General features: G+C 63.7%; 1 protein-coding gene across 2 annotated transcripts in view; it reads right to left on the bottom strand.

Annotated features, from left to right (window-relative positions):
• The window catches only part of BCR (BCR activator of RhoGEF and GTPase), an 86,154-nt gene that overhangs the window by 9,432 nt on the left and 60,045 nt on the right, over positions 1-16,677 (bottom strand). For both annotated transcript variants that reach the window (XM_061385561.1, XM_061385562.1), the window contains exons 9-16: positions 14,438-14,559; positions 13,397-13,565; positions 12,227-12,346; positions 11,375-11,450; positions 10,113-10,217; positions 9,441-9,515; positions 7,540-7,637; positions 5,929-6,063 (exon numbers count right to left, since the gene is read on the bottom strand). In XM_061385561.1, coding sequence (XP_061241545.1) covers positions 5,929-6,063; positions 7,540-7,637; positions 9,441-9,515; positions 10,113-10,217; positions 11,375-11,450; positions 12,227-12,346; positions 13,397-13,565; positions 14,438-14,559 — 900 coding nt within the window. The remainder of the gene's footprint in view (positions 1-5,928; positions 6,064-7,539; positions 7,638-9,440; positions 9,516-10,112; positions 10,218-11,374; positions 11,451-12,226; positions 12,347-13,396; positions 13,566-14,437; positions 14,560-16,677) is intronic.

Genomic DNA, 16,677 nt, shown 5'->3' on the forward strand with positions numbered 1-16,677 from the left:
TCCCCAGACGGAGGTCAGCGTCTCCACTCGCCTCCCCCAGGGCTGGGCACGGGGCACCCCCAGGGAACAAGGGTGGGTGGCAGGCCTGGTGGACGGCTGCCCCCAGCGCTGCCTGGAAGGCCGAGGCAGCCTGGCGGTCAGGGATGGACGGCCTGACGGACACTCTCAGAGCATTCTCTTGTTCACCTCCCCGGGCAGAGGCAGGACCAAGACAGGGCAAGTGCTCCCTCCTCACCCGCCTTCTTGGAGACTGCGGCTTCCTCCGGGATGTGCTCAGCACCCAGGACGGGCCAGCAGGGCCTCCCCGGCCCTCCAGACCGAGCCCCACATGTCTCACCCTGTAACCTGCTCCCAGGAGTGGTCCCAAGAGGGGACCAGAGATGCCCCCGCCCCCAGAAGGGGACACGGCCCTCCAGCCTCTGTCTCTCTAGTGCATTCCTGGAGCTCTGACCTCTGTGTCCTTAACTCCTTCCTGCCCTCCCCCGACCCCAACCACACTCCAGCATCACCCCAAGACCCAGAGGACAGCTCTGATCAAAAAAAAGACAGGGGACCTCCCCGGGCAGTACCATGGTTGAGAATCCGCCAGGCAAGGTAGGGGATGCGGGTTCGAGCCCTGGTTTGGGAACTAAGCCCTCAAGCCACACCTAGGGAGTCCACGTGCGGCGATGCAAGAGCCTGCATGACGTGGCGGGGACCCCAAGTGTCACTGCAAAGACCCGACGCACCCCAATAAATAAGAAGCAAACAGTAACGGGCTTGTCAAGGATGCTGAGAAACAGGAGCCCTCGGGCACCTCCACGGGGACGTGAACTGCTGCAGCTGCTCGGGAAGAGCAGGTCAACAGCTCAGAGCGCCAACCTTGGCGGCGACCCAGCGACTCCCCCCCGGCTCTCCACACAGGAAGGAGGAAGCCGTCTGTTATCACGCCGACCATGCCACACTCGCAAGGTGCTCACCGTCACGGCCACGAATGGGAAGCGGCCCAGGTGCCCCCCAACTGGAGAACAGACAGAGGAGCTAAACGTGCCGTGTGGACACATGCGTGAGGCAGGGCCCAGCCAAAAAAGGGAGTGTGGTGAACGCACCATGAGCGCGTGACCCTCAGAAATGTTTTGCTAAGTGGGGGAAGCCAGTCACGGAAACCACGTCACAGAGCGCGTGTGTTTACACAGAACACGCAGCGTGAGCAATCGTTGAGTCAATATGTCGTGTGCGCCTCTTCGCGAGCCCATGGACTGTAGCCCGCCAGGCTCTCTGTCCGTGGGATTCTCCAGACAAGAATGCTGCAGTGGGTTGCCATGCCCTCCTCCAGGGCATCTCCCCTCCCCAGGGATCGAACCTGCATGTCCTGCACTGCAGGTTGGTTCTTTAGACTGAGCACATCCATACACAAAAAGCACATCAGCCTGGGCCCGGGGGTGGGAACAGGGAAACCGCTTTGAGAGGACAGAAATATTCTCAAACGCGATTGTTGTTAACGGTCGTAAAACACTGTAAATTACTAAGATCACTGATTATCTCCCTGGTGGCTCAGACAGTAAAGAATCTGCCGGCAATGCAGGAGACCTGGGTTTGATCCCTGGTTCGGGAAGCCTGGCAGGCTACAGTCCAAGGGGCCCCAAAGAGCCGGACACGACTGAGTGAGTAACACTCTCACTTTTCACTGGCTGCTTCTCTACTTGAAAGGGAAGCGGTGGATGTCAGTCAGTGAAGAAAAGATGCAGAGTCCCACACGGGACCGCAACTGGAGCAAGGAGGGCCCAGGCCTCGCCGCACCGCTCCTCGCGGCGGCAGAGGCTCTGGGAAGCTGAGTCCCCGAAGGGCTCTGTGGCTCCACACCACTTCTACAGCCTAAAACCGGCCTCAAATGGTTAACAACCATCTGCACCCCTCACGTTCATGGGGCCGGAGACCCCGCAGACCTGCCCACTCCAAGGGGCTGTCACCGTTGATGCCCTGAGACACGTTCGCACCTCATCCATCTCTGACCACCCCCCAGCACCCCCCGACTTCCCAGCACCCACGTGGCCCTGGCACGTGAATGACCATGGGGAACAGATCGTGGCCAGCCCTGAGATAACCCTGATGGCAGGTGGGCCTGGGGACTCTGTGGCACTTATCTGATGCCCACTGCCCATCTTCCTCCTGCCCAATGCGTCTCCAGGGCTTCCACCCGCACTCTGGCTGGCTGGGGTTAGAGGAGAATGCAAGTGCCCCAAGGACCGAACGACAGCAATGTAAAGTCACCCTCTGAGCAGAAGAGACGAACACTGCACACAGAGGCGAGAGAAGGAAAACGGAAGGAAGGGATTCGCGACGCCTCGAGGCTCCACCTTCCCTGGGCTCTGCCGACCCTGCGACGCCCCCTGCTCCCAGGCCAGTGGTTCCTGAACCCAAGACTCCCCAACACAGTCTGGGGGATCGGGTGGATCCAGAACCCTGACCTGGGGGGCGAGGACCCAGCTCCCCGGACGACTGTGACGCCTCCGGGCCTGACAGCGTGTTCGGTTTCCGCCCCTGGCCCCTTGGGGCCCGCTGACCTGGGCTGGCTCCAGGTTCTCCCCACGCCCCCCTCGGACACTGCGGGGTGCTGTGCCCGCCCTCTGCTCATGGGAAGGGCTTTGCACTCAGCTTCTGAGTTGAGGTGTGTGTGACGGAGGGGGAGAGGACTCGGGGGGTGGGGGTGTGTGGTGTAGCCACCCCTCCCCCACAGCAGGACAGGCAGGGCCACCCGCCCCTCGCACGTGGCCGGGCTGGGAGACCACCTGGAATTGCTGGGAAAGCCCCCATTTAGGCAGGCTGGGCCCGGGAGTCACCGACAGCCTCCCCGAGGTGCCCCCACAGAGATACGCGTCCACAGGGGAGGGGGGCGGCTGGCTGGGGTCCCGGGCTGTCGTCAGCATGACCGGCCTCCCCTGACTGCCTTCCTTCCTCCTGCTGAGGATCCAGACTCGTAAACAAGCCCGGCCGCCCCCAGCCTGAGTCACAGACCCCCTCCCGCCCCTCCCGGACGTCCCCGGGACTGATGACAGCTCTGAGTCACCCCAGGTCCCAGGAGGGAGCGGGGCTGGGGGACCCGAGTCTGCAGGCCCCTCTGACCCGCTTTCCAGCTGCAGACAAGCCCTCGTTTTCTGTGCTCCGCCATTCGCGCTTTCACAAGCTGAAGGTCTGGGGCAACGCTGCGTTGTCAGACGCTGGTTGGCACTTCTCAGGAATGAAGTCTTGTTTTTTTCACTAAGGCACCTACACTGCTTTTTCCAGGCGTGATGCTATTGCACACTCTGACCTCAGTACAGTGTCGACACACCCTTTACACGCACTGGGAAACTGGAAACCTCACGTGACCTGCTTCCCTGCGGCACCTCTGAGGTATGCCTGCAGGTCTTGTCCCCAGGAGACGGGTTTTAGCAAGAACCCTGCTAAGACAGAGTCGGACGTGACTGAGCCACTGAACTGAACCGCTAAGTCAGTGAAGAAAAATCCCCTGCCCTGGGGACTTCCCTGGCGGTCCGGTGGTTGAGAGTCCGCCCTGCCGTGCCGGGGGTCGTGGGTTCAAACCCTGGTTGGAGAACTAGGATCCCCAAGGGCCACAACACAAAGTCCAGGCCCTGAATGAGAGCTCTTCTGTGCCGCAACTAAGGCCCCACGCAGCCAAATAAACAGAGGGTAAAAATTTAAGAAAAAATTAAAACAAACAAACAAACAACCCACTGTCAATATTTAACCATCCTCAACCTGTGACCACGCTGTTCGTCCCCGCCTTCCTGGTGACGTCCGAATGACCCGGGCCTGTCTTCAGCAAGAATCCCACTAGAACAGCGCAGCCAGAAACCCCCTCAGTCCCGCTGTTATCTGACTACCACCGCTCTCTCCTGCTGGTTCAGACGGTAAAGAATCTGCCCCCACGCAGAGACCCCGGTTCGATCTCTCTTTCCAGAGAGAGCTTGACTCCATAAAGGAGGAAGACGACTGTTCCCTTTCCTGTCTGAGACCCCCGGTTACCCAGCAGCAGTGCTCGGAGGCCGCGGTTCAGATCCCGCCACCCCCAGGACCCCAGTCCTGCAGGAGGACGCAGAGGAACCAAAGTCAAGAAAAGGAATCGGGCGCCCAGCCTGCCAGCTCACCATGGGCTGGGCAAGGCGTAGGCAGAGCCTGGGTGTGGGGGCGGACGCTGGGGCAGGGGTACAAAGAAGGCCAGTGGTCCTCGAGCGCGGAGGCGATGGCGGAGGCCCCGAGCGATGACCAGCGCGAGGCAGCTGCCTGAACACCACCGCGCTCAGAGGCGTCCGGCTCGGGACGCCCACGGAACAGCCCTGCCTGGGCAATGCCCTGCCGTCCATCAAGGCCACCGAGGCGGCCTCCTGCCAGGGCGGGAGACACAGGTTCAATCCCTGGTCCGAGAAGACCCCACTTGCTGTGGAGGAACGTGTTGCGTGCTAGCGGCTCACGACCACCAAGCTTGTGTTCTAGAGCCCGGGGGACTGCAGCCGCTGAAGCCCCCGCGAGAGTCCGCGCTGCTCCGAGACGAGAGGAGCTGCGGCGGCGGGGAGTCCGTGCCCTGCAGCCACCGTAGCCCCTGCTCACTGCCACCAGAGAGGAGCCCGAGCTGAGACGGAGACCCAGTGAAGCAAACGATATGTACGTATATATAATAGTAACAAATTAAATAAATGTTTTTTAAGTAACCACTTAGAAGAAAACAAAAACGGGATGGTCAGCAGTGAGGTTGGAATCCCTGGGATTCCACGCAGAGTCACAGCCACCCTGGGCTGCCCCTGCCCGAGGAGCACCCAGCCCCAGGCGCCGTCAGCTTCCTGTCCTTGGGTCTCGGCTCGGCGCAGCCAGGACTGTCCGTGCCAACCCCCCACCTCCCCCAGAGCCCTTGCCCTGTGGTGCCAGTCCCAAGGCACAGGGGTTCCTGGAGGCCACAAGCTGGCCAGTTCCCTAAGCAGCTTCTCAGGCACCGTGCCCCTCCCAGGAAGCCAGCCAGACAGCCGTGGCAGGGACGGAGCCCCCTGCCAGGCGAGGACTCCCCAGGGTCGCAGCGAGACGAGGAACTCGCGGAGTGTGAGTCACCTTCTCTGCCTGGAGGTTTTCACTTCCTGCACCGGGGAAGGGAGCCCTGTCCTCCCACGGCTACCTGGCACGTCCAGCCACTCCCCCAGGAGGCCTCATGGCGGGGGGCTTCCCAGGGCACTGGGGGAGCAGTCAGGGCCCACCTCCAGGGCGGGGCAGGCAGGAGCCCCCTTAGCTGGGTCTGGTCAGCTGCCCCGTAAGGAAAGAGGGTGCTGGGGCTTCCTTCTGGGGTGCAGAGCCGTGCAGGTGAGGCTGTGAGAAGGACAAGGCGGGTGGTTCTGCAAGAGCTGGGGGGCACGTCCTGTCCTTGGAAGGCTGAGGGCCCAGAGGGCTTGGACCTGGGGACCCCTCCCCAGTCCTCTGTGAGACTTCCTCCTGACCCACCAGGGGCTCCTCTGCCAGCTCCGGGGGGCTGGTGGGGGGACCGGCGCCCGCCCACAGAGGGAGGCGGCTGCAGGCCTGGAAGTGGGGTCTACACGCCAAAGAGGGGGCGCCAGGCGGGGAGACTCAGAGTCTCAGGTTTTTCCAATTAGAGGTGGCTCCTGACTGCCAAGGGCAACCCTGCAGGGCGCCACCTCAGGCTCTCCAGAGGCCAGGGTGGCACAAGGCATCCTGGAAAAACAGGTAGAGCTGGAATTCCTTTGGGGACAAGACGCTGAGTGACAGACAGGCTGGGGCGGAAAGGGACCCACGACGGCGCCAGCCCAGGTCTCCCATGCCGACGATTCAGAGCCGGGACTGCCTCACTGTGTCCCCCATCCCCCGCCTTGGTGTCTCCGGGCGTCAAACAGGAAGAGCACAGAGCACCCGGAGGCGGGGAGCCCACGGGGAGCGGAGGGGCCACCTCACCTGTGCCTGGCCCTTGCCCACAATCCGGTCCGTGCTCTCCCCACCGTCCTCCTTGGCGAGCCTGGTCTTGTGGTAACACTTCTCGTAGCACAGGATCCTCAGGGTCTGCGAGCCTTCCAGCTCGATCTCAAACTCCTGCGCCCCGAGAGAGGAGGAAAGCCCCCAGGTTACTGGGCAGGCCCCACGGAGGGGCGGCCAGCGCTGCTGGCCAAAGGGGCCTCTGAACAGCAGCCCCTTCCCGCACAGACAGCTCCCCTGAGGCCCCGCGGCGAGACCCTCCCCACTGTCGCCCCACAGTGCAGACCCTCAGCAGCCGGTGCCCCGTGAACATCACACCACCGGCTAGTCTGGGAGCTTCCGGAAGCTCTGGGCGCCTCTCATGCCTAACCCAAGCTCCGGGAGCCGGCATCTCGCACAGGGTGGTCCCCGAACCACCTGCAGCAGAGGCCCCGGGGCGGGGTGTGGGAGTGGGGGGGGTGGCTGGTTACAAACGCAGACCCGCTGTGGGCTCTGGGGGCCCACTGATCACGACCAGCGCCCTCCAGGTGGGTTGACACCTGGGGGCCAGGGTCGGCGGGCAGGGGAGCGCTCTGTCCTTTGCGCTCAGCTTTGCTGAGCTGCTCCGAGGACAGTCTATTTGAAGGGAAAAAATAAACATCGACCCAGGGAGGCGACCCAGGCGAGGCGAAAGAGGGACCCGGGAGGAGGGCTCTCCTGCAGGCTCTCGGTGTGTCTGCCGTGGGTGCGTGGGGCCTGCTTCCTCCTCCATCATCCCCACGGCACCTCGGGAACTCCAGTGCTTCCCAGCAGGGTTTCACCGGCATGGGTTCTTGGTGGGGAGACGGGGGTCGGGGGTTGGGAGAGCAGGTATTTCTGAGTCTGAATTGGGGGGAGGAACGGTGCGTGTGCCGGGAACCTGCGAGGACCTAGACAGCCCACACGTGCAGCCAGGGTGGTGGGCCGCCCAGAAGCCCCTCAGCCCAAGCTCGGTCTCTGCAGCCCCTCGGTGGTGTCCAGAGCCCGGCATGCGCTGCCTCTGCAGGGTCACGCCCTCCTGCATGGGTCCGCCTGGCTCCGACACCCCCTGCCCCACCCCGGACAGCCCTGGCGCCCGGTGTTCTCACGACCAGGCAGGTCCGCCGGCTCCCCAGGCCCGCGCTCTGAGGGCGGCGTGTGGCACGTCTAATGATCACAGAGACCAGGGTCCTCTCCAGCCCAGCGAGGCAACCCCCACCCCAGGAGCAGAGCTCCGGCTTCCGGGCCTCGAGTGTCACGGCGCCCAAGGCTCATTCCAATTTCCAAGCAAAAACACCATGGAAACCTTCCAGATAAACACTCGGCAATAATAGGGGCCTTAATGCTAAGAAGCCCTTCGAAGCTCTTTTTCCAGATGCTCTGCCAGCAAAACAAGTGTCTCCGTCACTGGCGGTGGGGGGAAGAGGGGTGTGTGTGTGCAGGCGAATTCTCAGGAACACGGAGATAAAATCTCCTGGCCCGCCTGCTCCCTCGGGAGATTCCGGGAACGGCTGCTGGCACAGAGGCCGGCAGGGAAGCCCTCAGGGTCAGAGCCCGTGGACGGAGCACCTCGTTTGCCGGGAAGTGGGGCCTCACCTCGTTCCAATTGGGCTCGGCTGTGTCCCTGTAGACGCGTGTCTTGGCTTTATTTACAAAGTAGCCGAAGGAATCCACCTCCAGGGTGCAGTACAGACCTAGGGGGCACACGGAGAGCGGGACTGACCACATGGCCCTTTGTCAGCCATCTCTCTCAGAAAAGCAGGTGTTATTTTCTAAATCATAAAGAAAAAAAGTGTCTTGGGTTTTTTTGGTAGCGCTCTGACGTCTGCGGGATCTTGGGACCCCAACCCAGGATGGAAGCGGTGCCCCACATGCCCTGCAGTGGAAGCGCGAGACCACCTGGAGAGTTCTCGGTTTTCTTTCTAAAACAAGACACCAAAATGGTGCCATCAAGACAGCCTCACGTCACACGGGTGCAGCCAGAAGCCAGCACCCGTCACGACACTCGCTCCCCTGCTCACGGACAGCAGCTCGGCGCTGGGAGGGAAGTGGGGTAGGGCCGTGGACGGGGGCTCGGTTCATTGGGGTATTAATGAAGTTCTCCAGGCAAGAGTACTGGAGTGGATAGCCCTTCCCTTCTCCAGCAGATCTTTCCTGACCCAGGGATGGAACCTGGGTCTCCTGCATCGCAGGCAGATTCTTTACCGTCTGAGCCCCAGAGAAGCCCTATTAATAAAGTTACTATAGGGCAAAGCGAAAATGTGTATTTGAATAAGTATTCAGGCTTATTCAAATCTAGTTATAGTTTTAACTTATCCACCAGAAGTTGTGTTGCTTCCTTTAACGAATGGCTCTACTGAGGTATGAACGACTGTACCTTCACACTCACCCACTGTGAGCGTCCAGTGGGTGCTCTTGGGTGAGTTTACGGAGTTCTGCAGGCGTCACCGCCTTCAGTTTTAGTGCACTTCCATCACTCCTAAAAAGACCTCTTCCCATTTTTCCCATTCAACCACAAATCTATAAATCTGCTTTTTCCGTCTATCCAAATCTTTTGTTCATTTTTAAAAGGCTGGGCTGTCTCAGGCATCGCACTGTAAGCCTTCTCGATAGATCCTGGATACAAAGCCCTGATCATATCCACCCGGCCTGGAAACAGCTTCTCTTCTGGGGCTCGTCAGGCACGTCTGGTTCGGTTTTGTAGTGACGATGGCACGGTCAGAAGGGTGCCTGCCCCGCGTCCTCCTCCACGGGGCCCTAAGAGCTCGGGGGTCAGGCTGGCAGGCGAGTGTGTGCCGAGCCTGCGCCGCAGCGTGACCAACCCTCACCGCTCCCGAGTGGCTGGGACAGATGGCCCCGAGGGGAGGGATTAAAAGGGTACCCCTTTGGCACATCAGAGCAGCAAAATCTCTCCAGCACCAGGGTCAGGGTGCCAGCCCTCAGCCTCCTGGAGACCTAGGCTGCATTGTGTTGATGTTCAAGTCGCTCAGTCATGTCCAACTCTTTGCAACCCCATGGACTACAGCACACCAGGCCTCCCTGTCCATCACCGACTCCCCGAGTTCACTCAAACTCATGTCCACTGAGTCGGTGATGCCATCCAACCACCTCATCCTCTGTCACCCCCTTCTCCTCCTGCCCTCAATCTTTCCCAGCATCAGAGTCTTTTCCAATGAGTCAGCTCTTCGCATCAGGTGGCCAAAGTATTGGAGTTTCAGCTTCAGCATCAGTCCTTCCGAGGAACACTCAGGACTGATTTCCTTGTCTGTCGCGAAACCTGACCTCTACAATTGCACGACCTGCCTGCAGGGGGCAGCTCCCAGCTCCCAGAATCTGAAGAGCCAGAAGCAGGCAGAGGCAAGGTCCACCCTGGAAAGCAACCCCACTCCCAGCGGGCGTGAGCGAGCACCACACCTCCGGGCGGTCAGCCACCTCCCGGGTCCCCGCGCCCTCCGGCTCAGGGTCCGGCCACCTTACTCCCCACACCAGCCACCTACTTGAACTCTGCTTAAAGCCGCTGGCAGAGTGGACGATGACATTCAGGAACCCGTAGAGCCCAGGAGATTCGTCATCTGTGCAAGAGACCAGAGAGGTGAGCGCCCGTCCTCCTGGGAGGGGCAGGCAGGAGCTGGGCTCTGCTTCAGGGACCCTCTCGGGGCTGGGGGGGGGGCACCGCGTGACTGTCACTCGGTTAGCGGGGGACCAGGCGACAACGTGAGCAGAAACACATCTGCTGTGGCCTCCACTCGGCCTTAGGATCGAGTGCTACGTTCACAACGTGGGCAAACCAGGGACGGAGACGAGACGTGACGGGCTCTCGGGACAGGAGAGGGGCTGGGGAGCACGTCACGTGGATGAGGCGCAGTGTGCAGAGCACGATCTTGTGTGCAAGCGCGTGTGCACGAGTGTAACAGTGAATGCAGGTGCGGCACGACCACACGTGGGGGGATGGGGAGCAGGGCCAGACCGGAGCACAGAGGGTCTGAGGAGCCGCTCGGGACTCAGGACCAAGTCTCCGGTCCCCTGGGTCACCCCAGCTTGTCCTGTCCACTCCAGGGAGAAGCCGACAGGAGCACACACAAGCCCAGGCATGGAGGTCCCCGGCCCCAGGGCAGCTCCAACAGCAGTAAGGAACGGCGGCCTGGAGGGTGTGGGGTGGGGCAGCCCACCTTCCTTGTTGATGGTCAGCGGGATGCTGTGGACAGTTTGCAGTTTGACACACGAGTTCGTCAGCATCTGCAGCTCCACGGACGTCAGCGAGAAGCTCTTGAAACCTGAGATGGGGGCACAGGGGTGCCAGCCAGTGAGTCCACCCGGCTCCTCAGAACCCCGGGACCCCCTGGAGCATTTTTTCCAGCTACCCTCGCAGCGGGCCCTCAGCACACCCCGGTGAGGAGGCCCACAGCGTCCACGTGCTCCCAGGGAGGAGCCGCTAAGGGATGGGGAGGCGTGGCCCGGGGGGTGTGGAGGGAATCTTAGCAAGATGCTCACACAGGGTCGCCTGCCACCTCGGCTTGGCCGTATGGCAGTCGTGAGGGGCGACCCGGGGCAGCTTCCTGTGGGGTCTCCCCAGACACCCAGTGCAGCTCTATCCGCTGCGCCCCCGTCTCTCCACCAGGTGGGGGAACAGAGCTCACTTTTGAGCAGAGGACAGACGCTGTAAGTGGTCTGGACCTCTGGTTACAACTGGACACCCGTGATGGGAACATGGGCCGGGTCCAGGCACCAGCTGTCAGAGCTGCCAGGAGCACCCCGTCCCCAGAGACGGTGCCCTGCGAGGGACAGGGCAGAGGCGTGTGGAGCCCCCCGCCTACCCGGGATGCAGGGCTCAGCCTGGCTGCCCCTGCAAGAGGCACAGGTGGGAAGCTCTCAGCCAGAATGGCTCAGGAGTCCCGAGTCACGGGGTGGGGGGCGGCGGGGAGCAGAGGAGGGAAGCAGGCGGCCGCAGCCCCAGGTCCCGGGCAGGGCCTGCCCTCCAGCCCTGAAGGCAGCCAGGCAGCATGGGACAGCTGTGAGCTGAGCAGAAGAGACCCGCTAATACACAGGGAAGCGCCCAGAGAAGGGCCCGTCCTGGCTCGGGCTGGGCGCCCCGGCCCGACAGCGGTCAAGCACAGGGGAGCAGGGCCAGCAGGGTGTGGCCGCCCAGCGGGCATCTGCGGGGTGGGGGGCAGGTGAGGCGGGGGTGGGGGAGCCCCAGGTGCAGGCAGGGTTCACAGGTCAGAGGGCAGGCTGGCGGTGGGCAGTCATGGAGAGCACGGGGTCCTTTCAGGACAGCCCCTCCTCAACCATCTCGTGTGTCAGGGCTCCAAGGCACACCTCACTTGGATGAGTCCCACGGCCCAGCCCGCTGGGGAAAACGAGGTCAGAGACCACAGTGCCAAAGTCCTGAACCCACACCTGGAGCCCACAGCCCGGCCCGGGGGCCACTCACATTTCTTCTGCTGCTCCCGGATGTTCTCTCTCCACTCGGCCCGCTCGTAGTCGGAGGAGATCAGGAACGTGTAACTCTGGGGGCAGCAGGAGAGCACACCCCAGTTATCGCCACCTCGCTGACCGGGCACCCAGGGACCGGGCTCCGTCCCGGCCATCACGTGCAGCCGGCAGCGAACCCACTAGGGGCGCCCACAGCCCCGCGCTGCCGGCGTCAGAGCTGGGGGGTAGTGGGGTGCACTTGCAGCCCTGCTCCTGCACGCCCTGCCCGCCTGGGTCAGGGCGACGCATCGCAGCACAGGGCCACCGGGTCCCCAGGATGGATGTGCCGAGGGGAGGGCTGATGCCCACCAGCCCGGGCCCTGACGCGGAGGCAGCGGCCCCCGCAGAGCCCCTGGGCAGGCGCGTGATGCCCACAGAGAAAAGCCCTCAGGGTAGAAGTGAAGCGTCCCTTCAGGCCCACGGGCTCCCAGACTGCATCCTTGCGCTGAGAGCCTGTGAGCCCCCAACGCTATGGAGACGCCCCTGGAGCCCCCGCCATCTCCCAGCTGTGGGGGTCCGTGTGCCAGGCCACACAAGCTTCTGGGGCCGAAGAGGGACCACAGGCAACCGGAGGGGTGGGGCGTGGGTGTGGCTGGCGAGTCGGGCGTGGTCTGTAGGTGGGGCGTGGCCTACAGGGTGTGATCGGCAGGTAGGGCTGAGACTGGCGGGTAGGGGCTTGGCCTGTGGGCGTGACCGGTAGTGGGGGGGCGCGGCCTGTGGGCGTGACCTGGCTGTCATATGGGCGTGGCCTGTGGGCAGGGCGCGGCCTGTGAGGGGCATGGTCCGCAGAGTGTGGCCGGTGGTCACTCACCTTCCCGTTGCGGCTGTGCACGCGGAAGGCCATATTCGGGGACATGAGGAGCAGCAGCGACTCCTGCTCCGAGAGCTTCTTCCTCAGCCTCTCGATGGCCTTGCTGCCCTTGTTTGCTCTCTGTGGGGAGAGGATGCGGCCACGTGTCCAGCCCCGACCCAGCGCTGTGCGCTCCTGCTCAGCCTGCCCAGGGGCCTGGACCCTCGGTCCGCAGAGGACAGAAGCCCGTGGACAGGGCCTCGGCCGCACTGTCCAGGCCGGGCCCGGGCTGCCAGACGTGCTCAGTGCATGCTCCTTGAGGGTTACAGGCCTTCCCCTCACGGACCTCCCTTCTGTCACTTTGCCCAAACTTAGGACAACATCCAGGGGCCCGTCGTGATCCTGAGGGCCCCTCCCTGCTCCCGGGTCTGCACATTTTGACGTCACGTCCCCTGGGAGTGAGGGGCCTGTGCAGGGCGAGACGTGTCCCCAGGACCTGCCAGGGAAAACCCTCTCTTCTCCCAGCCGTGCACCGCCCTCCTGAAGCCTCCAACCCAGGGGCACAGCCTGGATACGCGCAGCAATGGACGGGGCTTGACAGCCCTTGGGACACTCTGCCCCGGCCAGACAAACAGACAACCCAGAGTTCACGCCAGCCTGGAGCTCCGGGGACCCCCCATCCCCTGGGGTTTGTGGTGCAGCAGGGCGGGCAGGGGCGGGCTGCGAAGGACGCCTGTCCCGCTGCACCCACCGCAGCAGCTGGTGTCCCTGGACATCAACCTTCTGGGGACCCACCCCGTCCTTGGCTGCCACACAGTGCCTACAGACCGACCCTACAGGTTGGGGGCTCGCCCTCGCTGTTCCTTCAGAACACTGCTCCTCTCCAGAAACAACCAGGGGTCTGCCGGGTACGGGTCAGACCCTCCGGAGGGGCCGTATCCCGCACCTGGGACTCGCTCCCCATCGGGGCAGTTGTAACAGGGACAGTGGGGCGACCGCCCCCCGCCCCCCACCCGATCCTGGACGGCTCCACGTCTGATGGGATGCCTGGTGCTCTGAATGCTCTCGGGGCCCCAGCAGGTCCCAGAGACCCGCAGTGGGTCAGAGGCCCAGCAGAACTCGCCCGCTGGGAGGTGCTGCTGCCCCTGGAGCTGCAGAGCCAGCCTAGTGCCCACCCCCCGCCCCACGCACCTTTTCTCTCTGGATGTCACTCTTGATCTGGGAGATCTTGACCTTCATGGCATCCAGCTCCTCGTCCAGCACCAGGGGGATGCTGGGCGCAGCCTCCGACTCGTCCACCGTCTGGAAGCTGAGGTCCGTGAGCGGGATGTACCACTTACAGTCGTACTGCTGGGCTTTGCTGGGTGTGGGGTGGGGGGGGCGGGCACGTGAACAGGCTGCCCACCTTCCTCCGCTTAAGTCACTGTTTCCAGTCTGGGAGCCCTGAGGTCACGGCCATGACATCTACCTGACCTTCAAACCCTGCCCGTGGTCCCCGAGACAAGCGGACACTGGCGACCGGGCCCCGGTGCCCCTGTGCTGGGGCACTGCTCGCGTGGGACCCAGGCCCAGGGTCTGCCACGCCTCATCCACTGTATCCTGACGCGGTAGACCTTCCAGGCCCCCAGTGACAGTCAGGACAGGACTGCAGACGCCCCCAGGGCTGCAGTTTGAGGGGCTGCAAATCCACCCAGTATAAGCCCCCTCTCGACAGACAAGACAGGGAAGGTGAAGCTCTCTTCTGATTGAACCCACCCAGCACAGCGACAGCAGGGGGGCTGAAGAGCCCAGCTGAGTGACTGGTCTCTTCCCCCGTTGCTGCCCCTGCACAGGCCACCGCGTTCTCGGCCATCAGCTGGTGATGTCTGCCAAGGGCCGGGGCGGGGCAGGCACCATGCATGCCCCACCTACAGCAGACCCTGCACCCCCAGACCTCTCTGGGTCACGACCTGACAGCCCCCCTGAGGTCACAGTCAGGCTCCCCTGTTCCTGTTAAGAGTCAACAGCCCAGTCACTCACGCTGACCCAGGACATCTGCTAATGATGACCTCTGACCATGAGCCTGGCACCGCGTTCCAGGTGGAAACAGACTGTAGCTTAACGACAGTGGCCTGGCCCACAGGGGGATGACCTCTGCAAGCTGACTGGCAAGAACACCCAGTTTCCTTCTGTAGAAACCGCCCCGGGTGCCCTGGACCCTCCGCCGGGCCAGGGGGCCACACGGTCACTCACCCCCCGCTCTGCTTCTTGAGCTTGGTGCAGAGCAGCAGGTCTGTGAAGAGGAAGACGTGCCGCAGCTTGCGGGCCCCCTCCACCAGCTCCACCATGAAGCTGTCCTTGAGCAGCTGCCGGTGCTGTGGGCAGGGCGAGAGGGGCATGGTCAGGGCGAGGGGGCGTGGGCAGGGCAGGGGTCGGGGCTTCCGACCCCCACCTCCACCCCCCAGCGCCCCCTCCACCTGCAAACACCTCAAACCCCTTGCCCTCTGTCCATTAAAGTCCCCAAGCGCCCGGGGCACACGGCCTGTGGGGGAGGGTGCGTGGACAGGGTCTCGGCCGCCGGCGTAGAGGCTGGAGGGCACGGCGCAGCCCGGGGGTTGGAGAGCCCGTCTGAGCAAGGGCGGCCCGGGCCTCCCTCCCCAGAACAGCCCTGGACACCTGGGCGGGAGGCAGGCCAGAAGAGGGGACAATCTCGTGTGGGGGACCAGCAAGAAGGGCCCGTTGCTGAGGGCGGACAGCCGCCTGGTGAGTGGGGTGGGGCAGGGCCGGGAGGACTCAGAGAGGGGGGCGGTCACGCTCAAGGCCAGGCCCGGATTTGCGGGCATCAGAAGGCCGGGCAGGGGTCCCCCAGTTGGGACCCTGCATTCCAGTCCTTCTCAGGTCACAGCCCGCTGATGTACAGAAGCCCACACAGGGGTCACGTGTCTAATGCAGGCCCCGAGCCCCAAGGAGGCCTTGAACAGCAGGCGGACTCGAGGCACCGGTGCCCCGGCAAGCCCTGCGCCTCTGCCCCGGCGGCTTCCCTGAAACAGAGGGGCGGGTGTCCCTAGCTCGCACAGGTCCAGGGCGTGGGGTGGTAGGTCGGTCGCCAGCCGACAACCAGCGGCCACCACCTCGTCACCTGGACCAAGGCTGTGCCGTGCCGAGGACAGGCGGAGAGGCTGCCCCACCACACCCTGGGGGAGGGTCCTTGTGCCCATTTTACAGACAGGGAGCTCCGCCACCCACCCCCGCCAGTGCAGAAAGCAAGCAGGGACTCAGGGCTCTGTGCCCAGGGGGAGAGGGACCCTGCTCACCCAGCCTCAGGGAAGGCCCCTCAGAAAGCACAACGCCTCCCCCCAAGTCTGCAATGGCTGGGGCGGGTGTGGGGCGGTGCAGAGTGTCAGGCCCGCTCATCATGCAGAACTCCAGAGCCGCCTCACCACAGCCCCCCAGCAGGTCCGGGCACCCGAACCCTAGATTCTTCTTGGGGAGGCTGTGCCTCTCTGAACCCCCTGCCAACGCTCAGCCAGAGCCCCCCCAGAAGCGAGTGCAGCCTGGGCTGGCCCCCCCCCCCCAACACCCATGTCACCATCACGTTCGGGTGGGCTCACAGCAGCCCGCCAGGCCCTGGCACAGAGCGCGGATGGTTCACACGGGCACTGCCCATGCCGACCGCACCGTATGTGCAAGGGCGGGAGGGCTGCCTGCGAGCCAAGCCACGACATGGGGTCACCGCCCTCCGCCCACCTGTGCCCCCGGGGGGTGTGGGGGTGTGGGCATCTGACGGCGGGGTGTGTGCAGGTCCCAGATGCTGAAGTCCTCGAGGGACAAACGGGGCGATGTCCCCTCGGCAGGGACTCGGCAGAAGGTTCTCCAGCCCAGGAGGCAAGACTGGGGGACCTTCTGTGAGTTGGAGGGGGACCTGAACGGGCTCAGCTACTGGACGTCGCCAGCAGAGGGCGCCCAACCTCCAGCTGAGAGGCGGACCGTCCCCCAGCCGTGGTCCCCGCGGAAGGAGGCCGTGACTGGAGACCCAGGAACAAGGGCCAGACTGCCGGCTGCAGGCGACACCTGACCAAAGGCAGCTGCTTCCAGCGATCGAAGGAGCAGGAAGGCTCGTCTCCTCGGGGATGCCCGCTGCAGCGGGAGGCACGGCACAGACTCGACGTACCCTGAAGCCGCTTCCCGGGAGGGGAGACAGCCATGGCAAGGCTGTCTTGGCGGAAGCAACTCTCATGTCTGCTGAGGTCACGTGAACTTGTGACCAGGGAGGCTGGGCACGCATGCACGACTTCCCCCAGAGATTAGGAGCTTCGGGCCGAGAGCCACTTGCTGGCTGCCCCGAGTGCCCGGTGGGTCAGACTGGGCACCACCGAGCCTGGGGGACTCAAAGGAGCAGGAAGGGGAGGAAGCGGCTCCCAGCAGTGGCGACGGTCAGGTTCACCGCCCGGCCCACATGCCCCGTCCCTGCCTGCTCCCACCCCGGCACATGT

This window comes from Bos javanicus, chromosome 17, assembly GCF_032452875.1.
Source record: "Bos javanicus breed banteng chromosome 17, ARS-OSU_banteng_1.0, whole genome shotgun sequence".
In the NCBI taxonomy this organism is placed as follows: domain Eukaryota; kingdom Metazoa; phylum Chordata; class Mammalia; order Artiodactyla; family Bovidae; genus Bos; species Bos javanicus.